This window comes from Leopardus geoffroyi, chromosome C2, assembly GCF_018350155.1.
Source record: "Leopardus geoffroyi isolate Oge1 chromosome C2, O.geoffroyi_Oge1_pat1.0, whole genome shotgun sequence".
Lineage (NCBI taxonomy): Eukaryota > Metazoa > Chordata > Mammalia > Carnivora > Felidae > Leopardus > Leopardus geoffroyi.
Window position 1 is genome coordinate 93,410,220 of NC_059333.1, and position 25,422 is coordinate 93,435,641.

The following is a 25,422-nucleotide window of genomic DNA, read 5'->3' on the forward strand; positions in this document are numbered from 1 at the left end:
AGATTTGTTTTGGGCTTAATTTTAAGATTCATATTAGACAATTCAAGCAGAGATGTCTCATAGACAGTCGGGTATACAATTTTGAAATTCTGAGAGTATACAAGGGCTAGAGTTGTAACACTAGGAGTTAAGAGCATTTGATGAAATTTGAAGCTATAGGACTAGACCAGTCACCTAAGGAGAAAATGTAGTTGGAGAAAACAAATGGCTCCACCTCTCAAATGGAACATAAGAGGAAGAGCCAACCCAGAAGCCTGAGAATATGCAGCCAGTGAACTAACAAGAAAAAAGGAAGAGCATGGTGTCATAAAAGATGAGAAGAAGTGTTCTGGGACACCTGGGTGGCTCAATCAGTTATGTGTCCGACTTCTGCTCAAGTCTTGATCTCATGGTTCATGAGTTTGAACCCTGTATAGGCCTTTCTGTTGTCAGCACCAAGCCCGCTTTGGATCCTCTGTCCCTCTTTCTCTCTGCCCTCCCTGCCACTTGTGCTGTCTCTCTCTCTCTCTCTCTCTCTCTCTCTCTCTCTCTCTCTCTCACAAAAATAAATAAACAGTAAAAAAAAAAGTTTTTCAAAAAGTATGCTGCTAAAGAATGTCACTTGTGAAGAGTGCGGCTTTGTGCTATGGCAGACGAGAGCCTAGGGCCGAAACAGGAAAATCTTGAGGACCCTTTCTTAAATTTCTCTTTTCTTTTAATTTTTTTTATTTGAAAATAGTTGACATGCAATGTTACATTAGTTTCAGGTGTATAACATAGTGATTCAACTTCTCTATATATTATGCTCACCACATAATAGCTACCATCTGTCACCATATGAGGCTGGTATAATATTGCTGACCATATTCCCTGTTATTTCTTTGTACAAGAGTAGTCTTAATGGAATGGTAGGGACTGATGTCTGAAGAGAGTGGCTTGGGAAGAGAATATGTGATGAAAAAACAGATGCAGAGAATATAAAAAATTATCTTCAGCCATTTTGCAGTGGATGGAAGCAGCAACAGGGGATAGCAGCAGGAAGATGTGGAGGCAGGGGAGTTTGCATGCTTGTTTTTCTTCAAAGTGTTGCTGTGGGGTGCCTGGGTGGCTCACTTGGTTTAGCGGCCAGCTCTTGATTTCAGCTCAGATCATGATCCAGGGTCGTGGGATCAAACCCCACATTAGGCTCTGTGTTGGGTATGGAGCCTGCTTAAGATTCTCTCTCCTTCCCTCTTTCCTACTCTCACACACACACTCTCTCTATATATAAAATAAAATTTAAAAAAGATATTGCTAAATTAGTGTGCACATCAACAGGATTAAGCAAGAGAGGAAGAAATGATATGGAAAGAGTACAGTCATTGATACAGAGAAACCATGTTTCTCTGGTTACATTGTAAGAGTACAGTCATTGATAATATAGAGACATGGGATCCAGACAAAAGGGTTTAGCCTTTGAAAAAGCCAAGGGATGCTCCAGGAGGCTGCTTGTGTAATGACCTCACCTCTTCTCTTAATTTATGTGCCATCGCATAAATTATTTCATTTGATTCTCACATAATTCTCATGTATCCAATCATTCCCATTTCCAGAGGAGGAAAATAATGCTTAGAGAAGTTGGATAATTTCTCCCAGAATGTTCAGTTAATAAATAATAAATCCAGAATTCAAAACTTTCTTGCAACTCCAACCTGAATGCTCTTTCCACTACAGAATACCTTGATGAAGCCACCTTTCTAGAGCTCTCTCCGAAGCGACATGACAAATGTTCACAATGTACCAGATACAGGAAGTACAGTTGCTTTGATGCCATTTTTCCCATTTGGTGACTTAGTGATCAGCAAATTGTTTGGTCATTTCAAGTTTGAAGTTCCTGGAATCCACTCATGTGGCAGTTTAATGTGCACATCATTGTTTTCTGAATTGAATGACTGCTGGAAAATAACAGGCCACACTTACACTTGCAACTAACTAACTAGTTAATGAAGAGATCTAAAATCTAATGTCTTTCTCAACAAATTTGGTTCATATACTTGCTAACCAGAAATTGCCAGTTCATTTTCTTACCATTTTAAATGGAGTTCTATGCAATAAAAAAGCATTAAAGTTAGTATCTGATTATTAAGTTAAAAAAAAAAAAAGTTAAGGTAGGCAAAGTATAAATCCCAATCAAATTGTGGTGCAGTGCACAGGAATTGATTATCCTATCATCCAAAAGGTATGGAATTTGACAGCAGATGTCCTGGGTTCGAATCTTAGATATAGTAAACTCTCTTGATGATCTCTTTCAAGTTGATCTTTTGGTTTCCTCATTAGTAAAATGAAGGTAGTAATACTTAGGCAAAAGAGTTATGAAAAATAGGATAATCCAATGAGATAAATTTTAATGTGTTTTTTAAATTTATTTTGAGACACATAGACAGAGCGGGAGTGTGGGAGGGGCAGGGAGAGAGGGAGACATAGAATCTGAAGCAGCTTCCAGGCTCCAAGCTGTCAGCACAGAGCCCGAAGTGGGGCCCAAACCCAGGACCCATGAGATCATGACCTGAGCTGAAGTCAGATGCTTAATCAAATGAGCCACCCAGGAGCCCCTCCAGTGAGATAACTTTATAAACTGGGAGTACTTGTTGGTTGCTATTATTATTTATATGATACTACATGGTGTGCTTTCTCTTATATTTCTTAACAAGCATTGTGAGCCAAATTCATTCTCCCTTCTGATAATGATGACTATCCTTATGAGTACTTGGATAAAAGAAAAGAAAATTGCCTGCATAGGGACACCTCTCATTCTGCCTATTCTAAAAAGCAAATCTCTTGAAACTGCATCAGTCACATTTTCCCACAGAAGCGCGTCCATTATTGCTACCATAGTACTCACCTCAGCCACGCACCCATTTGAATAACAAATGTGCATTGAGGGCCTATTATATTCCAGGCTCTGAAGGAACTAGACATCAGGATAGTAAAAGGATTGTGACACACTTCCACTTCTCCAGTAGTTCACAGTGTAATAAGATAGTGTCTCCTCTGTATAAAGTTGTTTATCTATACATCCCTCCTCCCCATGTTCCACCTCTACCTCCAGCCATGAGCTCCAGAATGCTGAGACCCTGTCTGGGTCATCTTTAGCTTCCTTTATTTTACTGATTACAATTTGTTGCTCTTAGTAGGTGTTCAATGCATAATTACTGAAGAAATATTTTTAGTGTGTTTTTAAAAATATCAAGGTGTACTAGTGGACTAACAAGCAAGATGTTTTTTCTCATAATGTTTCTCTGGTTACATTTAACTGCAAGTTAAAATTAGATCCTTTTCTTTTTTTTAAGAAAGAAAACCATAGCAACTGTGATGTTGAATGTTTCAGAGTGCACATTTTTAAGGGTTTTCTTTTTCTGAATTGCCTCTGTTCAAGCTGCCTATTTCAATCAAAATTCTAATAAATAATTTGTGGTACTAATAGCCATATAAACCACTGATGGTATTGATGAAGCAGTGGAAACTCCCACATAGAATAGAATGCTTGATAAAATGCTTGAAGAAAAAAATAAATGTGTTGAAAATCCACTGGATATATTATTGAAATGGTTGAACATTAACCTCTCTTTGTTTCTTGTACCTATATTTATTATAAAACCTTGGAGTTGTTCTAATGTTTCATGTAAGTATTGCTGGAGATCTTTTTTTAAGGTATGTCTCTATGAGAAAATCGATTTTACAGTGCTGTCTTCTAAATTAAAGAATGGGCATTTTTACAGAATGTTATCAGTGAAGACTTCTTTGACATACATAATGATTGTCTAATAGTTTTCTCTAAAAGTATTTTTATTGAAGTAATGATTAAAGTGTAACTCAGTGCCTCAGGAACACTGACTAATGTCATGTTAATCAACTTGACTACTAAAAAAAAAATGAAGAGGTTGATAGTTTAAATCTAGTTGGTACATGATTCACTTGAACTATCAAAGAAGAAAATGTACTTTATCCAGGACTGAATTTAAAATAAAAAAATTTAAAAATCTAGCAAAACATCTCAGAAACAACTTTTGCAGAGTTACAGGCCATATCCTTATAAAAATCCAATTTTGTTTCTCTTAAAATGTGTAAATTAGCCCTTGATTCACAGCATCCATATTGATCAACATCTATTGAATGCCTACTCTCTGCAAAGTACTAAACTAATGTGAAGATAAATAAAGCATATATCTGCTTTTAGGGAGCTCATTGGAAGAAATAAGTCATTCATGCATAACTGCAATGTAGGAAATAAGTGGTATAAATGTTGTAGGTATTCTGAGGAGGGAGAGATGGGTAAGTTCTAGCTAGGTTTGGGCAGGTAGAATGAGGTGGGAACAGGAAGATGGAGAATTCTTAGCAGACAGACTAAAAATGGGTATCTTTTGGAAGTAACAAGTTCAGCTTGACTTGAGAGCAGTTTATAGAAGGAGTGCTAAATAAGTCTGGAAACACACATTGGGCTAGGTGGTGAAAGGCCTTGAATTCCAGATTACTTAAATGGAGTTTTATAATATTTTTAAAAAGCTATAAGTGAGCAGTTGCATAACCCCTCTGGAGACATGCAATAATTTTTGTAAAGAACAGGCTCTAAATCTGAAGCTGAAGTCACCTGATTTGTAACCAACATTGAAAAGTATTGGTTGGGCTTGGCCATACTTTTTCAGCCTAGCCTGCACATTTAGGCCATTTTCAGACATTCACATATTTATTCTGGGTTTTTGAGGTGGCCTGGATTATTGTTTCTTGTACAAATTTATAATAGTTGACCTTCCAGATGTTTAAAAACAAAACATCTGCCCTCATATTTATTCCTTCTGAGTGTTCTGTGGATCATGCACACTTTTTCTTCCTTTATTATTGTTTCTTGTACAAAACTGCACTGAAGACAAAAATTATGATTTCTATAAGTAGTTTAAGGACTGATGCAGAAATATTCAGATGCCTGCTTCTTAAGAGCAATCAAACCTTCCATCTTGCAATGAAAAAGGGCTTGGGAGGGAATATTGGAGTGGGAAATCTGAAGGAAAAATAGAGGAAGGGAGGGAGGGAGGAAGGTGGGGGAGAGAGAGGGAGAACAATTACCTTCTAAAAGAAATGGTCATAAAGATAAGGTTATACGGGTGTAACGTATACGGGTGTCAAGAAATGTGCAATAAATGCAGAAGAGACAGGTAATGCTGCTGTAGATGCTAAAAATGTTACTAACTACAACCAAATATAGATATTATGATACATTTTAATCATTGGTTCTTGAAAATAGAGAGCTTAGAAAAGATACCTGAAAGATACCATGAAAATTTTGGAGTAGGTCACCTACCAGCAATTCCTGGTTATATTTTGCAGTCTATTGTAAGAATGAATATAAATTCTTAAAATTCAATGTTTTGAGCTTTAAACAAGTTTCAACAGCTACATCTCTTTTGCTTCACAAATAGCATTAGACCAAGAAGGGAACATAAGTATAATTTCTATAGTATTCATAAGAATCCATCTGTGTTCAGAACTTAGCCACATTGTAGTTTATAAATTTTACTCAAAATTTCATACAACATTTGAAAAACTATATAATGCGGGGCGCCTGCCTGGCTCAGTTGGTTAAGCACCAACTTCAGCTCAGGTCATGATCTCGCAGCTTGTGAGACATGTCAGCTGTGCTGACAGCTCAGAGCCTGGAGCCTGCTTCAGAACTGTGTCTCCCTCTCTCTCTGACCCTCCCCCACTCACACTCTGTTTCTTTGTCTCTCAAAAATGAATAAACAAACAAGCAAGCAAACTATATAATGTATATGGGGGGTGTTGGAATTGTGCTACTTCCATTTCTGCACCTTGCTACTGAATGAAACTTTTTAGTATAGATGTATATTTCTAGTGTTCATCTCACAAAGATCCTAATTCAAGGACTGAAGCTAACTTTTGCTCAACCCAAATCATACGTGGCACAAGAGCAAACATAAGATAGAGTGATGGCTGGACACAGTTTTCCCCTCACCACTCTGACTAGCCACATCAGTGGTCCAAAAAATGTATTGGATGCCATCCATGATTCCAAGAGAAGAAAAGAAAACACAGCATTGCACAAAGTAATGCTGTGTTAATGGGGCCTATGATTCCCAGTCATGGGGATCTTCTTAAATATTGAGCATAATACAGACTGGCAAAATTTTATTTTATTTTTTAGGTGTTTTTCCCCATAGACACACAACTCTAATATGTCAGTATAAATCTTTGGGGAAATATTCTAATATTAAACTTTTACAAATCGACATCCAAGATTGCTATTACTAGAATTATTGGAACTTGATCTATCCTTTGAGATAGTCTGGGCCATTACAGTACGGTTTTTGATATGTCCATGTTTCATGTAAGCCCTTTCTGATGACACAAATATATAATGGTAGGGGGAGAAAGGTTAACAGCTATATATACAGTTTTGCTTTGTCCTTTACTTTCCTTAAGATTTACTGGATCAGGGGCACCTGGGTGGCTCAGTTGGTTAAGCACATCTGACTTTGGCTCGGGTCAGGCTCAGGTTATGATCTCATGATTTGTGTGTTCTAGCCCTGCATCAGGCTCTGCGCTGACAGCTCTGAGCCTCTTCGGATTCTCTCTCTCTCTCTCTCTCTCTCTCTTTCTCTCTCTCTCTCACTCTCTCTGCCCCTCCCCTACTGGCACTCTCTCAATAAAATCATTTTAAAAAAGAATTGCCAGGTCAAATTTCAGGGTTGTTTTAAAAGTTTTCTATAGGCAAACTGCTGTCTTTCAAACAAAAGAAAATAATCAACAACTTTAATAAAATTATTAAGTTTTGAGAAGCAACTCAAGACTTTATCTTCAGCCAGGTACTGTCGTTGTGGTAGATGAGAAGAAGCAAGAATGTTAGCTTTTATGTCATTGCTATCTTATTGTCATCCTCAGCCTTTCTTTCTTGTGTTTTTCTCTTCTCTTTGTGTTCTGATGGAAGTCTGCCATTAGCTATCCTCAAGAACAGCATGCTAAGAGAGGAAGAGAGTGAAGAAGATTAAGAGTAGTGAGTGGAAGTCTTAGGGAGGAAACAGCATTCCTGGTTGTATTATACCAAGATTAAAAAAACCAATGACCAGGGCACCTGGGTGGCTCAGTTGTTCGAGTATCCAACTTTGGATCAGGTGATGATCTCATGGTCCGTGAGTTCCAGCCCCACATCGGGTTCTTTGCTGTCAGCACAGAGCCCACCTCAGATCCTCTGTCCACCCCCCCGCCCCCCGTACCTCCCCCACTCGTGCTCTTTCTCTCAAAATAAATAAACATTAAAAAAAACACTAATGATCAACAGCATGACATGGATAAGCAGCGTAACCTCTCTATCCTTTAGTTTCTTTGGAAAATGTTGGTTCTTATTCCTATATACCCTACAGAGTTGTTTCTAGGACAGAAGCTGATAGGTAAAAGAGTCTCAAAAAATAGGATCCAATTATACTACATAATTATTAAGTCTGAGGACGTTTTATGTTTTTAAACTAATCTAGCATCAGAGATAGTATGCCTTTGAATCTAAAGACCATTAGTTATTATATTTTTTGAACATTAATGATTTAGGAAAATGTCTCATCTTAGAAGTACAGCATTGATAATATTGCTACAAAAGTATTAATACAGTAGACTCAAGATGAATATATGGCTCCACATTAATGTGAGGTTGAAGGTCATGTTCTGCTATCAAATCAGTTCTGAATAATAGTTATCTTTAAAGCTGTTTAAACCTGATATTTTCATTACTAATAGAAGAAATAAATTGAGGAAACATTGTGCTTACAACATTTTCTGAAGCTTTTCAGAGGAAGCAGCTGTGGTTTCTTTAGACTTCCAAGTCTATTATGCAGGTTAGCAGTATATTTTATAATGAATTCTAGACCACCTGCCTTTCGGAGGAAATTAATATTGAGATGGATTTTTTTAGTCTTTTTTTTGTCCTCAGTGCCTATGTATAAGGTTTTCCTATTCAGTGAGTTTAGGCACCCCATAAAAATGTTCATTCAGTGTTGTTCAGCTATAGATGATTATTTTTAAAGACATTGTCTAAATGTGTTTTCAACAAGTTCTTGGTGAGTTTTGAGATTGAAACATATTCTTCTCTAGTAAAACTCTCAGCAGATAATGTACGTACAGTTTTACTTTAAGGTAGTAAATACCCATAATGAATAAAAAAGTATTTCAAATGAATTTAACTATAGTTTTAAACCATTGGACCTTCAAAACATTGTTTTAATTATTTTCCTTCTTCTCACCCTTCCAGGAGTTGCAGAGGGGAATCAATGGATTCAGGAAGCAGTAGGAATTTGGAGAATACAGTGAATAGGGACTGTCCTGACCAGCTTGTCCCAAAGATAAACACAAACAAGAAAATGTCTACCTTAGCAAGCCAGCCACGCATCCTGGAAACATCACAAGAAGTTAAGAAAAGTTGTGGAGATAAACAGGTAGAAATCACAGTGGAAAGAATAAAAATGACAAAGAGCATCAAAGAAAAACATAGCAATGATTTAGAGAAAGTGGCTTTTAAAAGAAAGGCAGAAAATGAAGAAAAGCCAGCTGGAAAGAAAGAGGCAAAGATAACGGAACTTGACAGCACATTGATCACCATGCCTCTGCCTCACATCCCCTTAAAAAATATCATGGATGTGGAGGCGAAGTTGGTCTACGTCGATGAAGAGGATGTGAGCTATGAGTTTGTAGAGTCCTTCGTGTCTACTGGGATTCGACCATCATGCCAAGCTGCTGAAATTGTAGACCCTCTGCATGTACCTAATTTCAGCTTTCTGCCTCAGATTGACAAATGGCTTCAGTTAGCCTTAAAGGATGCCAGCTCTTGCTACAGACAAAAGAAATACGCCGTGGCAGCAGGACAGTTCAGAACAGCATTGGAGGTATGGGATTAAAGAATATATAGATTGATTACAGGAAGCTGTGAAATGGAAAGTGTGATTACATTGAGCAGCTCTGATCATACTGTAATGAACAGTGATCATGGAGTGAAAATATTGAATGATATCAGGATTATATGATTCCCAGTTTACATAAAGCAAATAAGATATGCCTGCAAATTATATGCCTGTGTGCACTTGACATATAGAAAGCACCCCAAAAGCAAACCTCATGATTTTTCTCTGTTAACAAACCCTGCAGTGAATGGCAACATATAAAAATGCAGTTGGTTTTGTAATTTAGAAGTATACCTATAAAAGCCATAAAGTTTTAATACAGTGGTGGTGGGTAGAATATAGATTTTCTCTCTAGAAATAGGCAGTTAATGAGTATATGAATTTTCCCTTTTGATATGTAGTCTTCATGATTAAATGTAACCATCTTTACTGTTTAGCATGGGCTGATAATTTATATAAAATATAAAATAAAATATATAATATAAAATAGCACCATTTTACTTTATCATCAAATTTCACTTTCCTTCCCTTTCTAGTGAGCTTTATAAATAATTATTTTTCTCTCTGCAAGCAGGTAAATTGGTCAGTATTGTTTATGGCATAACGAAATAGCCCATGGACTCAAATAAAATTGGGAGTCACCACTGAAACACAAAATAGGTGGTGGGAAAAATCGTTCCATCTTATGACTCACTGAACCTATAAAAGGACCAAAGTTTGTCACTAAAAGTCCTATTGGCCTGACAATATTGGCATATTTCATTAATTACAAAAAAAAATGTTAATGCATTCTATATGTGCTTGGTGGCCACTGGAGATATAAAAAATGAGCTAGAACATGTTTTTTTCCCCTCTAACAGTCTGGTGAGGGAGACAAACCAGTAAACCAGTTAAAAAGAGATAGGGTAAAGGGGCAATGGATCTACCATAAGACAGGAGGCATGAGCAGAAGTTAGTATGACATGTTTGTGATAGAGATTTAAAGAGTCAAGTATTATTTACACTGTTATTTGCAGGTTAAAATGACTACATTTACAATGAATTATTAATGGATAATACCAGACAATAGCTCCCCTAAATATTTAAAAAGAAACTTTAAGCACAGAAAAGGAGGCCCAAAGAGATATGAAATGATGAGGTAGTGTAAAAATAGATGCATCTATAAATATTTCTGTCTTCACAAAGAAGGGAAGAATAATGCATTACGTAAACTTGTGCACTATGGAAAAAGTGCCCCCAAATTAAGTTATCCACAAATCACTGAGAGTCCTATGCTGTACTTTTGAGCTAAACACCAGAGCTTCTGGCTGAGGAAAGGATCCTGAAGAAAGGCTCAAGAAGAACCCTGAGATCTTCCACTTAGGGCCATTTTCAGCAAAAATTGTTTTTTGAGGGTGGGGGAAGCAGAGTTAAAGGTAAAGTTTTGAAGATGAAGAGAGATAATCATGTTGGAAATGAAAAAAAAGCATAAAATAAGAAAGGATATAAACTTCAAATTAAGTCTAGATAGAAGCAAAAAGGTATTTGCACTAACTGGAAGAAAATATCTGGTTTTTCCATAACCCAATCAATGTTCAAAATTATAAAATTTGAATCAGGTTTTAATGACCCCAAGATATAATTGTTCTAGAAAATGCTTTTGTTCTGACTCTCTCTTATGCACAATCTCTCTCTGTCTCTCTCTCTCTCTCTGTCTCTTTCCCTGTCTGCCTCCCTCTCTCCCCCCACCTCTCTCCACCCCCCTCCCCACAAAGGTTTTTAGGAAAGTGTTGGATGCTGACACTAATTACTGGTAATTAACAAAGGTAATTATTTTGAGACCAAAACTTAGCTTAGACATCTGGCCTAGCTTTTGTCTAATTATCTTGGGAGTTAACTTTGAAATTTTACCTAGAATGTCTCTTAATAAACCAAAACTTCTGGGAATAGAAAAGATTTTTAACCTCATTAATCCTTTCTTCTCCTAAATTTAACTTCTTCAAAACTGACTGTTCTTAGGTATTATTTAATGCATCTCTTCCTTTTCATTATGTCCTAACATGGCTTTGAGTAGGGCAAGATGGATGACAGAGACCAAGACTTAAAGATAAGGATCACACCTGAAAGATATATGTACCAACAAATATTTGAATGTACATAAGCTAGGATTAGGTTTGTCTCTAAGTGATAGAAAACCCGAAACAACAGTGTCTAAAGCAAGAGGGTTTATTTTTATTTTTTCACATAAATGTGCATAGTCAAACGCTGGTATGGTATGATCATTAGAGTACCACATTCTGTTTTGTTCCTCCAGTTGTGCTTTGACCTCACGGTCTAAAATGGCAGCTCCTGTTGGTGACATCATATGCATCTAGCCAGCCAGAAGGGAGATAAAGGAGGAGAGAGATACACCGTGTCCCTATACACCAGGTCCCCATGAGCACAATTCACAGAAGTTGCACACACCATTTCCATTTTTTCCCCCATTGATTCAAATTTAGTCATGTGGCCACACAAACCTACAAGGGAGGCTGAAAAATCTGGTCTTTATTCTGTATGGCACTAACATTCAGGGGTTCTGTTACGGAGGAAGAAGAGAATGGGAAGGCAACTTTCCCATCTAGTGCTAAATCTTGGGAGGCATTTTGAGGCATACAGAATGCTTGCCAAATGGGTGATACAAAGTCAACTGTAGGAGTATACAGAAGGCTGGTTGTGGTTAAAGACAGAACCACAGAAAAGAAACAAAAATAAAAAACGGGGAAAGGTTCTGGAGATTTGTGAATATTTATTGACATGATAATTCTCAAGGCCTCTAATAACCCCATTAGGAATATTCTATTTATGTTAGTTTCCTTATACTCTTACAAAGTATTAGCTCCTTTTGTTTTCATAACATGGTCACCCACTAGATAGATAAATTTCTGGTAATGTTTTAGAATGATTAAGATAAAATGGTAAACAATGATTCAGAAGACAACAATTTAACTTCCAAAAAGCAGTCAACTTTAATCTTTTAGGATTGCAGAACACAGGAAGCATTTATTTAAATGTGATTGATGAAATAATTTATTTTTATGCTTTATTTTTACTATATAAAGTTGAACCAGTTATGTAGGTGAGATTAGTGCTTAGCTCTGTGACCAACTCATTCATATTTGTTAAGTTTTATTAAGATCAGTCATTATTTGCTCTTGTGTTTATATTCACATCAGAAGACATACTAATAGGGCAAAAGGTAGAAGCTGAAGATAAAAACACATTCATATTAAATCACATTTGTATGCCTAGATCCTATTCCCTGTAATTTTTAAAGGACAACTATTAGTTTTTTGGGTTTTTTTCTAAGTAATCAAAGACTTGCTGATAAAGAGCACAGGAAATCATTTTGATAAAACACAAATCTTTGCTTTGTAGGCAGATTACTTAGAGGGTAAAGGAGGAAGACCTTTCACAATCTTTTATCAGGGCAGACCAATAGTCCAAGAAAACTTTGTCCTTCTGGCAGATGAAAGAGTATTAAGTTCTAGTTTTTCTTAAGGATAAGTACATTAATCATATCAAAGCTTATTTGAAAAAAACTTTACAATAACTTTATTTAATTTTATCCAGCTTGATCACGCATAAAATTATTTTCCCAAGTTTCCTTCTTTGTACTTCTTCTACAACTTTTTTAGATTTAGATTTTTCCCATTTTTTTTTCTCTTTTCTACCTCTCTTTAGGATAAAATTCCCCTTTTTCCTCAACAAAATCCATCTCCATTCTTTGTACCTTCTTTTACTTTACACATCTTACTTTATTTGCATACAGGATATTTCCCATATTATTTCAAGTAGTTTTAATTATATATTAGAATTTTTCATTCTTTTTATAACTTTAATTTTTAGTAAAAACCAAGTAAACAATTGTGAGAAATAAGCCCACCAACCCAATCAAAAGAGGGATGCAGAGACTTGGAGCATGTGAAGCAAGGCTTTAATCAACATTCTTGCAAGAGTGGGTGTCTGATGGACAGGCACACACTGGGCAGTTTGAGCAGGCAATTTATCTCCTAGCATGCAAGTCCCTACCCTGATTCCTCATAGGCTGAGTACTGCAGAGGTTACGGCCTTACCTGGAAGTTGCCTATGCCCATGTAAGGCAAAAAGTGCATTCCTTGAGGTGTCACAGAGACTTCTGTTCTTTGGTGCATGCACATTGCAAAGCTCCCAGAATGGAGAGGGGAAGAAGAACCAGGAAGTGAAGTGTCTAAGGGTTTGGGACTCCATTGTTAGGGGGGGCGGGGTTGTTGTTCATAAATATTTCCAATAGGTTGTAAACCTATAAACTGTTAATCTAGTTAACCTGTTAACTAGACAGCACAGCTTTTATTTGGTATTTCTGAAAATGAATCATCTCACTTCTCACATAATTGTGAACTATTACATTGACATTCTTCAGATTGGCAAATTTACATTTTGTGATTCTTAGAGACATATGCTTCCTAAGAGTACAATTTTTTCAATGTGACATAAAATATGTTTACTGAGAGATCCAAATATCTTCAGTTCCTTTGTAAAAAAGGAAACCAAGAGAGGATAAACCTATGTTCAGTAATGAATGTTTCTGTTTTATCTTCTTTGGAAATGATCTGGATATTTAATGAATTTAACTTACCTCATCATTGAACTTAGCAAAACTTTCAGGTTTCAGGTTACTACAAAGATTTGGGGAAACTATTTGAAAAGTTTACCTAAAAACTTTTTATCCTACTTACGTGTATTCTAATTTACTCGTTCTTAACAATTATGTTTAGATTACCCACAAAAACTTTCTGAGACATTAGACAAAGTAACTCATCCTGAGTTATTCTTTTGACCAACAAATTTCAATAGAGGTAACAAGAACTTATTTGATGAGTAAACCCAGGTGGAATAAAAGTTTTATATTTAATGCTGATAACTCTAAAGGCACGCCTTAAACTAGTTTTTATTTACTAAAGATTAATCCTAGATCATGTGAAATTAAAAATCATTTGGATTAATTTTTGTATTTCTGAGAGTTTTAGAACACACAATCTTTATAAGCACTTGCCTTCAAACCAACTAAATAGAGCTTTTACAAATTGATTTTGGCAATACCATCCAGGAGTAGAAAAATATCACATATCTATATAGATATGTAGATACATACAAATATACAGACACAAACAGAGATGTTGCAGTTTCATTTAAAAATTTTAGCCATAAAACAGGCACAATAATGTAAAATTCATTAGTTATAAAAGAACATTTGGAATAAATTAAGTTTATCTGCTCAGATGACTAAAACTGCTTCTACTGGTGTTTGTGGAGAAGACACTTAGGATTCATATTTGCCCTTGACGAGTAAACTCACGGAAGCTGTGGAGAAGCTTTTTTCTTTTGAAAAAAAGAAACTCTTCCCCTCCCCCTTATTTTTTTTTTCCTTCATTAAAAGTTACCTCCCTCAAGTTTTTACTTTAAGGAGATGGCCTAGATAAGAGTTTATATCTCAAAGGCACAAAGAAAAATGTAAGTTCCTCCAAGAAGGACTTTGGTTTCCTAAGGCCAATATTTACAAGTCTATTGAGATAAATAGGGAAGATTTTAGGATTGGTTAAAAAGGGATAGATGAACCCTGAGCTGCCTCTAGAGCTGCATTTTTATTTTTGCAAAGATATGTAAGATAAGGACAGTTGTTCTCAATTCCTCAAAGAATTGGCTCACAGCCTAAATGACACCAAGAGTTGATCCACCAATGTAAGTATATTATCTTTTTTAGTAAATTCTTTTTCAAAGCCCTCTTTTTTTCTATCTCACTGGGTATAGCTTGAGGGAGGAGGCCTTAAAAAAATTTCTTATCAGGCTCTGCAACTGGGCCAATTTTTTTTTACCACAAAGCTACTTTGTAGCTGTTAGCCAAGACAAATAGTAAATATTTCTGACAGGACTGAACAACCCCTTGGCCTTAAGAGGTGTCCTCAGAGAAGGTGCAAAAGATATTTTTATTTCCTCTCTCTACCCAGTACTACAGATAGAGAGCTGGGAAAGCTGAATCTAGTAAGAATTCTCACCCTTTGCTGGCTTCTGCCTGCCAGTTTTTCCAGGATCCCATCTGCAGATTCTGACTGAGGTTTAAAATGGAGAGTGTAGCTCTGATATTTACTAGGATTTGGCAAGGCTTTCATTAAATTTATTTTTAGTTTCCTTTAGCTGTTTAAAGGAATAACGTAGCAGTTTACCAGAAAATCAGTGAGTCCCATTAATTTGGGGAGGAGCCCTACTTTGAAGGTAGATAAGGGAGCTTTTGAGTTGCTATTAAAGAATTTGGATAGGGCCTTTGAGGACAACCTCTTTTCCAGCGTCTGGGTAATTACAATCAAGATATCACTTTCTGGGTCTGTGTTTTGATGATAGATCCTTAGGAGGGTATAATGGGGGAGGCCTAAGTGTTATTTTAGATATCTTTTGTATATTTAATTTTCCATTAGCCTTTTGCAACAAAACTTTCAATGACTTACTTTGGAGTCTTGAAGCCTCTACATAACAGTTAAGATAGGTATCCTATTCTGTTCATTTGATTTGGGAGGCCTGACTTTTAAGAGCACTTCTTAAACAATCTTATCGAAATAAGACCATAATGGCCATTGTAATTCTAGGTTGTTTTTATTAAGACTGCAATTTTTCTAGATATTTATAGCTGATGAGACCATAGTTCTTAGACATAAGAACTGGCATAACAGAAGATGGTGCACTTAACTTTTTGGAATATAAGGATACAATTTTTATCATTCATTAATTCATTTATTTTACTTAGCCTTTGGGTCTGTCAGAGCCAAATTAATACCTGAAAAGGATGTGCCACTAGGCTAAGAACCGTGTGATGTTTTATAGCATACCTCATTGCACGCAAATGTTCTTGAGCTTGACAGATGACCCTAGTGTCAATCTAACCCATTCTGGATAGCCAACATGGGAGTCTTTGAGTTACATAATGAGTGCTCTAACAGCCTTCAGTGCTTGACTCTTGCCCACCAATTTGTGGCTTTTTTGTTTTCTGAGATTCCCATTAGCAGTTAGCCTTGACCTCATGTGCACGTTAACATACTGGCAATAACTAACAAACTGGGGACTGGGGAAATGATCGAACCTACAGACTTCAACAAATGGGGACTATGGACTAGGGGTTCCACATGAATGGGGAACTGCAAACTGCCACTAACAGTTCCCACGTGGATCTTGAGATAGGATCAAGGGCTGGGGGTTTAGATGTTACTGCAGAGTGACCAAGAGAACACTCTGCATGCACTAACAGCAATTCCCACCATGGAACCTGAGACTAGGGAGAGGATTGGGCCAACAGACCCAAAGAACAGGGGCTGTGGACTGATTCCAAATAAATGGAATACTGCAGCTGCCACCAGCAGTTCCTAACGTGAAATCTGAAGAAGGATTCCAAACAAATGGGAAACTACAGACTAAACCATCAGCAGTTTCCAACATGGAATCTGGAGACAGAAACAAGGGCTGGGGTTTTTTACTCAAAGCAGACTGAAAAGCCAATTAGATCTGGAGAGCTCAGAACCAAGAAGAACTTACCCATGGCCCTCAGAAATAGTGAGAAAGACATTGGACTCAAAAAATGCTTGCAGGGTATCAATCCAGTGTTTCTCATTGTCCCAGAAGCTGTTGGAAGTCTTCTTTAATCTTGCTGCTGCCACCAAATCCGTTAAAACAAAAATTCAAGTGAGTAAATTTAAAGATCTAATTGTCTTTATTCAACCATTCATGAATCTGGCACCATGCTCTCTAGCAATAGAAAGGAACTCTGAAGGGTTGTATAAAATGGAAGATTAAAAAAAATTAATATTTTATTTTATTTTATTTTATTTTAAGAGAGAGAGAGCAAGCAGGAGAGAGGGAGAGAGAGAGGGAGGGAGATACAGAATCTGAAGCAGGCTCCAGGCTCTGAGCTGTTAGCACAGAGCCCCATGCAGGGCTAGAACTCATAAACTGCAAGATCATGACTTGAGTTTCAGTCAGACACTTAACTAACTGAGCCACACATGTGCCCCTAAAATGGAAGATTTTAAAAGGCATAAAAGGGACAGGAAACAGAAATTATTAATAAGGAATGCATTGTTTCAGGCAAGGTTGCCTTTAGGCAATAGAAAGGTTCATCGAGTGGATTGTCCAAATAGTGCTGACCAGCTAATTCCATGTTGACTGGTTAAAGGTTATATTCCTGGAAAACTGAACCTGCAATTTATTAGGTTAGGTATTAAGTCTATTTGCTGAAATGGAGCTTAGCACAACTGATTCCATTTGGAGCCTGTTACCTCTTTTTTTTTTTAACAGATGTTAAACTGTTAAAACTTGCTCAAGGGACAATAGCCAGAAGTGGTAGAATGGGAAGCTGAACCAGGGTGCTCTGGTTCCCCAATTAACCACTGTACCTTTGCTACTGTAAGTGTGAGTTTGTTGGAAATACAGAGTTTTGGATTGCATCAGACCTACAGTATCAGGATCCCAAGTGATCTTTGCACACACTGGAGTTTGAGGAACATTGCACTCTGGTATGTCAACATTAACAGATTTATCCTTCAATTAAAACTTTATAGTTTGGTTCTTAACTTAAAATGCTCTATGCCCTCGCTAATTTCGTAAGAAAGAATTTCCTTTTAAGCAGTTTTTTCTATAATAGTGAGCTAGAAAATTTGGATTCCAGGTTGAGTTGGATTTCAAGGACCTGTAAAATTTTTTCAAAAACTGAAAAAGTTAGTGGTGGAAAAGAGAACATTACAAAAATTACAATCTATTATCATCATTATTTTATAAAAATATGGAACAGTTTAACGCCAAAGAGATAGAAAATAGAAAGGGCACACTCTCAGAATAAAGGATATTTTAAAAATAAGTTAAATGTTAATTTTATGAAAAGTTGACTAAATTGTATTTTTTATTTCCCCTTGGGTCAATAAAGCATTGGTCTGAGAACCAGCTTTTGGGAATCAGTGTTCTAGAACACATTCCCTTTATGGTAAATGGTAGGTATCCTGGATGATTGAACCTGCACCAGGGCCTTCTTATGCGATTACTTCCAGTGTAATGGAATTTGGTATGAGGCAGGTCCATTTTGGAGCCCATCCAAGGGGGTTTATTTAATGAAGTAGCAAAGATATCTCATTATAGGGCAGCCTCACCTATAATTGCTCTGCTGAGAATAATTCTGCTGCAAATCTCTAGGGCATGAAAATGTGGACATCCCAGAAAGCTTAATTTAAATCGATTCTAACACACATAGTTCTTAGTGCAATATAATCAAGAAATGGAGAGTTCACCAAATTCTGAGTGCTTGTGCTATCTTTTTAAAGATATGTGGATTTGCATATGGATCCAGTTTGCATTTCTTAACTCCTACTGGGATCCAGACCCTTTTATTCAGATAAGCATCACAATAACCCTTAAAGACATATTATCAACTTCATTTTACATATAAAGAAACTGACACTCTAAAAAGTTAGGAGAAAAAAAAAAAACTTAAAATGCCACAGCTAGTTTCTGGCAAGGCTGAGATTGAATTTAGGTGCCCTGATTTCATGTCTGGAATTCTTTACACTATTGCTTTTCACTTTAGAGTATATAAAAATTGTATAGGAATATTATAAAAAATGCAGATTCTTACACATTCCCACATATGGTGGGACACAAGATGCCTTATTTCAAATAAGCTCCCAAACTGCTGGTCTAGGGACCCCTCTAAGTAGCAAGGATTTATGCCCCACAACATTTACAAGTGTCCCTCTAGCAAGTTAGTGGCATGCACTTCTGTATATCTAGCTAGCATAGCCATTGGTGGTCATGTGGGTCCAGAGCTGTGATGGACAGAACACTGAATTTGGAGTCAGATTATCTGTGATGCTGTTTCTGGTTTGTAATTACTGTGTGACTTTGAGTAACATCCTTAACTCCTTAGAGCACTGTTTAGTAGGAATGATAACAACTAATGCCCAGCTACAGAGTGCTGTCATGTAGGATTGCTTGTTGAAAATGTGATGAACTTGAAATTCATGTACAAGTTGTCTTTGTACTTCTCAAGTACCTCATTTCCCTGAACAGTATGTGTATGTAACTTAAAACTTTAGTACCCCAAAGGATTTTTTCTATTTTAGTTTTTATCATCATTGTTTTAATGCATATACTCTTTTCCCTTTAACATTAAAAATTTACAGTCTTCTTTTAAAAATATTTGAAATTCAGTCAAAGCTAGGTGCCAAAATAGTGTATGTTTTCTACTCTGTTCCACATTTTAGAACCAGTGATCTAAATCAAACATGATTTTGAACTATTTAACTGCATTCTGCAAAAATATAAGCTCTCACTTAAATGCACAAATTGTTATGCTGGAAATATTTCATTTTTCTTAGGAATAAATTGACTTGAAATTTTATATTCAGGATTAAACATTTCAGTTTTTTAACTTGATTGTTGCCATCTTTGTTCTATTCAGGAACACCATAACTAATAAGATATTTTTTATATGCTAACAATTTACATAGCAGGAAAACACAAAATAAATGCTCTTAACCTCAAAAATAAAAGAATAAAATTAGATATATACCTATAGTGAAACACTAGTTAAATAAGACATATCTCTAGAAAAGCAGGATTTGCCATTATAAGAAGATAATACCACTAACATTTAATAGCTGTTTCAGTCTATCATAGTCCTAGGTGCAGGGGATACAAATGCAAGTTAAAGTTCCTGCCCTCAAGAAGACAGAATAGGGACTTGCTGCCTACCTTACAAGACTTCATTTGCATTTTCAGATTATGTATTTTTTTTATTTTTAATTTAGTGTGTTATTGTTTATATCTTAAGATATTTTTTTTGAAATGTGTCTTTGAAGTGGACATTTAGAAGGACTTCCTACATATTTCAGTGTAATTTAATTAACTTCAGTGGTCATCAGTCCCACCCTAGGGGAATCAGAAAGATTAAAAGATTTAAGCTACAAAGGGAGGTTGATGATTTGTTAAAGGAGCACAATGTATTTCAGACTGAGTATTATTAAAATATATGAAAGTGGGGAAAATGTCTAAGGTCATTCCTCAATTCAATGAACCCCTGTTACTATCAGGCCTTTTGATGTGGATGGCCCTGCATACCTGAGTCATGTGACTCCTGCTGAGCCCGCCTTTCCTTTACCGCATAACAGCAGCCATGGACACAGCAAGGAGAGGAGCAACCATTCTCACCTGCACACCGCACTCATAACTTGTGGGGAGGATCAAAAGGAGAGGAAGAGTGAGAAAAGGGACCAGTGAGGTTCACAGGGCAGGCATTTGCTATCTCAGAGAGAACTGAGTTTTTCCATAGTGGTAGAACATGGGGGGAGGGATGAGAAGGAGCATGTTCAATAAAGAAGACTATACTATCATTTATATCACTTTACAAATGAAAGAAGAATCACATTCCATATAAAAATATTATGAACCTGGTAGATTCTTGACATAAGTACAACTTTATTAGGGAAGCTATTAAATACATACATATAGATAGATAGATAGATAGATAGATAGATGCTTAACCCCACCTTCAGAGAGTCTGATAGAATTGTGGGGTTCAGATAATGACCATGCCTGGGACATTGGCATTTTTAAGTTCACAAGTGATTTTATTGAGCAAATAATAGCTGAGAACTACTGAGAACTTTCTTCCCCTTTAAAATCACCTACAATAGGAGTTAACCTGTGTGTGTGTGTGTGTGTGTGTGTGTGTGTGTGTGTGTGTCTGTGTGTGTGTATGTTTTAAGGAAATTAAGAGAGGTACTATCTAAACATTTGAAAACTGTTAAAAAGCATCAAGAAACTTTTAAATATCATTGTCATGAAAATTTATTCCTTAGAAATCTACACTTAAATAACCTTCTCCTATTTACTTAAAAAGCAAATTCACTTAATGAACATTTTCCTGTTAATACTAAGAAATACATTGATACTAAATTCCAGTCAGTGGTTAGTTAGTTTGCGTCTCTGAAATACTAAATTTATCCCCTCAGTGATGACCTCATGAAAAGCAATTTATTAATCCATGAGAAGCTGAGGGAGATCTTTCCAGGAACAGGATCATTTCCATAGTTTACAAGTGTTTGTTATGGATTTGAATCAAATGATAGTAAATGTCAATGTAGTTTTTAAATATAGTTAACATTGTTTACATTGTGTGACTCAAAACCCAACCAACTCAATCACAGAAATTTTGTACAACACTAAATTGTGTTTCAATTGGATGATTCCATGTTGAGGTTTATACACACACACAAAGATGATTCTTATCCAAATATTAGATAATGTTGCCCAACATTTTTCCCACTACCCATCTTTCCAAATTTATTGCAAGGCTTCCAAAGCCAAATAAAGTTGAAAACGGCAATCCTCTGTCTTTTTTCTCCATACCTTTCCAGCCATCATACACAATACAGTGTGATGTTCACACGGATCCTGCAGGTGCCCAGTAGATGAGATCCACTTGAATTTGTTCACAGAAATGTATTGTAGAGTAAGTTTGTAGCTACTCTTTTGATTCAGATTATGTAAAAGAAGGGCAGGGGAAAATTTTTATTTCAACATCTACTTATTTGCTTAACTCCTCTGTTGCCTTATTTGACATTCAAGAAAATAGGGAAGACTTTGTTTCCACCTGGGAGATGATCCTGTTCCTAACAGAGAATAGGATATATAGTTAGGCAGGAGGTAATAAAAAAAGGAAAATAGTTTTTTTTGTACTGTCTCAGTGTGGTTTCCTTATTTTGTACCTAGAACATTGCAATCATACATACCTGAATGCCACTGCCAAAGTATATTTTATTTCCAGAAATAAACAATTTCTGGAGTACTTGTTTTGGTCAATGATGATGATGATGATGATGATACCAATCTATGAATAAGAAATTATTGATTTTATGGGATAATTTATACCAAGAAATCAAACACAAATTATTAGGTGATCACTTTCTCAGTACCTCTTGTTGTAGACTTTTAGTTGTCACAAACCAAGTATTGCTTTTAGAGGAAAGCAGCTAGGCAGATGAGGATATGAAGGAACCAGAAAGAGAAAACTCCAGGGTAGGTAAAACAGGAAGAAGTTGAGGGCTGCCAGGGTAGAAAGTGCAGGGCAGAATGGAGAGAAATGAAGCTAGAAGAGCTGACAGCTTGCCAGGGGGCCATGCATGCCTTATCAAGATATTGGACATTATCCAGCAGATGACAGGAGGCCTTCTAAAAGGATTAATATAGAGAATGATGGAGTCAGATTTTTGTTCTTCCTATATCAGTCTAATGTATATAGAGAGCAAAAATAGTGCTTAATCTCTGGGTTATAATCTAGTACTGGGTTGTGAAATTAATTTAATGATTTGTGACCAGATTGTGTTTGATAGAAACAGAATGAAATGGAATGGAATGGGAATATAGTATAATAGGAACTATTAGAGTTCATAGAGTATTGGAAGGTAAGTCTTTATGTTGTGAAATTTTGGTTTCTGTTATATGTCTAGGTATATTTATACCTATAAATAAAAATATAGATAGGAAGAAGAGAGAAAAAAGAAATAAATTGTGTGTGCTCTCTAGCTGTATGTGTTGGAGGGAGGGAGGGAGGGAAGGTGTCCTGGGTGTGATGTAACATACACTTCTTACCATGGAATTTGGTCAAAAATAATTGAAAACCACTGGTTTAGAGGAAGATTTGAGAGGGAAAAGACTGGAGGCCATTTGGAGGCTATACCTGCAATAATTTAGGTGAGAAAAGTAAAAGTCAGAATTGGATGAGCAATAGTAAGTACAAAGAAGAGAAACCAAAGTAGAGGGAGGGAGGGAGGGAGGGAGGAAGGAAGGAAGGAAGGAAGGAAGGAAGGAAGGAAGGATAATTTTTACCCATTGCTGGCAGGTGAGAAACAAGCATTTTCTAAGGATCAAAGTGCCACCAACTCAGGAACATGAGCACATTTAAGGGTAAATGAATGAATGAAATTTTGGACATGTTTTGTTTAAGCCAAGTGGCAAAGCAGCACACTTGTTAGATAGAGGCATGTAGAAAGCATAGAGGAGAGTTTATAACCAAAGATAGACACTGAGGAATCATCCATACCTGATACTCCCTGAAGTGTAGAAAGAAAGAAGGATCAGGGGTGCCTGGCTGCCTCAGTCAGTAGAGCATGCTGACTCTTGGTCTCAGGGCTGTGAGTTTAAGCCCCATGTTAGATTTAAAGTGGGAAGGGAAAGGAAGGGAAGGGAAGGGAAAGAGAGATGAAAAAAGAATTCTCAAGAATGTGAGCAATTAAGAAAAAACTATCATATTAAGAAATGATGAGACTAATTAATAGGGAACTCTAAGAAGTAACTCCTCATGGACTGGAGGATTCAAGAAAATAGCTGGTTACAGAGTGTCTAGAGGTAGCATTAAGAGTGAAAAATAATCTGTTTGTTGAAGGTCTAGGGAGAGAACAATTTTAATGGTCATCACTGCAACTCAACTTGGAAACCTTGCTTCCTCAAGAATGAGACTGAACACAATTTAGCAAGCCTGGGGAAGTAGTTGGGAATCCAAAGGTTAGATTAACCATGTTCACATATCTGCTATTTAGAATGTGGAATAAAATTTAGCAAGCACAATTTTTACCTTAAAATTTCACACACTGGAAAAAAATAGTCTTTGCACATTATATGGTTAAATATGTGTTTTAATCTCAATTACCTTTGTTAATAGAATAAACCATTATCTCAAACTGACAGCTGATTTCATTGTATAGTCAAGTGAAAGCTTGGCTTATTTCAAAACAAAGCAGAAGTGAAGTTGAAAAGAGAAGTGGGCACAGTGTCCAAAACATGAAAACATTTACCTTAATGATGAATCACTAAATTCTACTCCTGAAACTAGTATTATACTATATGTTAACTAACTGGAATTTAATTAAAAACTCAAAACTATAAAAAATTAATTTAAAAAATAAAAAAAACCATTTACCTTGTAAGGAAGAGGAGAAATGGGTTCAAAGAGAATGTAGTTATGTAAAGTGATTTTCACTTTAAGAATAAGGACACTGGACCTGATTATATTGGGAAAGCCCATACATAGAAAGAAAGAGAGAATAATAGTAATAAAAAGATGATTGAAAATGTGAGATTCCCAAGGAAGTATGAAAGGACAGGGAAGTGGAGACAGATGGAAAGGTTAGATCTGAACACGAGGAAACCCATTTCACTAAGGTGAGAAGGAAAAGTTGTTACAGGTGGAGGTTTGAAATAATTCTTAGCTCAGATTTTTTTAATTGAGTTGGAAGCAGTTGAGAGTTCTGAGACTTGAAACCAAAAATTGCATAGATAACAGAGACAAATTAGACAAGGGCTATATAGGATTAAGGCAGAGGATTCAGGGCCTCTTCAGGGAAGAGGGACCATGACTTTATAATGACAACAAACAGCAAAGTTGTGTGATTTTCTACAGTGTGTCTCTGAGAATCCAAAAGTTTTGACGCAGACATGAGGTTTCAATGAGATGGCTTTGAGGGCAGAACCCTTGTGATTAATGATGGGAGAATGGTTGTTGTGGTGGGCTGGGGGTCTGGGCTGAGTAGGAAAGGACAGAAGAGAGCTATCAGATTGAGAGAGTGCACAGTGGTGCAGGGACTGATGGTTCAGGGAAAGGCATGTGAGCACATGAGAGTAAAAGAGCTGAAAGCCTAGGAGGTTTGGTCGAGGAGTAGTACTGGAGTATAAGATTTGAGAAGTTAAGTTCCATGGGATTGTGCTGCTGAATTAGAAGAATTAAGGAGTTGAGGAGTTAAAAATAAATAAATAAGTGAAAAGACCAGCATATTAGATGTCGTCTACAGCTGGATGTCACTCAGGATGATGTAGGGATAGAGAACAAAGAGGAATCATAATCCAGGGGTCACCTCTTAGTAAATGTGGGGAAATAATCAGGAGTCTGTAGATGACAGAGTTGAAGAGGGTAGAATAGCTAAATGACATGGTGTTCTGAGATACTGAGCTAAGGGGATAGGAAGGACAAAAAAACTTCTATATGACAGAGGCTGCGGGGGGCCTGAGCTCCTTGGAGGGCCTGGCTTAAAGAATGTGGAAGAATATTCAACCTCTTGATTAAGGGTATGGGATGATTTATTTCCAATGGGAGGGGCCAGGTATATAAGAGTAGGCAGCAGTAGGAGGACAGATTTCAGAGGGGGAAACCACAGAGCACAGAGTCTCATTCAAAGAGGGTTGAAACATGCTTAAGGAAACACGTTATCCCCCCCTCAATTCTACTGGTCAATAGTCTAGCCTAGGTGAAGGTCAGTACATAATCTACTTGTTCTCAGTCTTCTTGGAAAACTCAGCAAGCCTTAGTCTGAAAGAGAAGAAAAACAGTGTAAGAAAAATTTTCTTCTTTTTGTTACTTGTACCTCTCCTGTGTCCTTTTTTCCTATGTATGCACAGCACTAATCAAAAAGTAGTAAGGGTTACT

General features: G+C 36.6%; 1 protein-coding gene across 3 annotated transcripts in view; it reads left to right on the plus strand.

The window, feature by feature from the left end:
• SPATA16 (spermatogenesis associated 16) overlaps nt 1-25,422 on the plus strand; it is a 245,472-nt gene that overhangs the window by 15,695 nt on the left and 204,355 nt on the right. For all 3 annotated transcript variants that reach the window (XM_045502947.1, XM_045502948.1, XM_045502946.1), the window contains exon 2: nt 8,270-8,900. In XM_045502947.1, coding sequence (XP_045358903.1) covers nt 8,289-8,900 — 612 coding nt within the window. In that variant the 5' untranslated portion in view covers nt 8,270-8,288. The remainder of the gene's footprint in view (nt 1-8,269; nt 8,901-25,422) is intronic.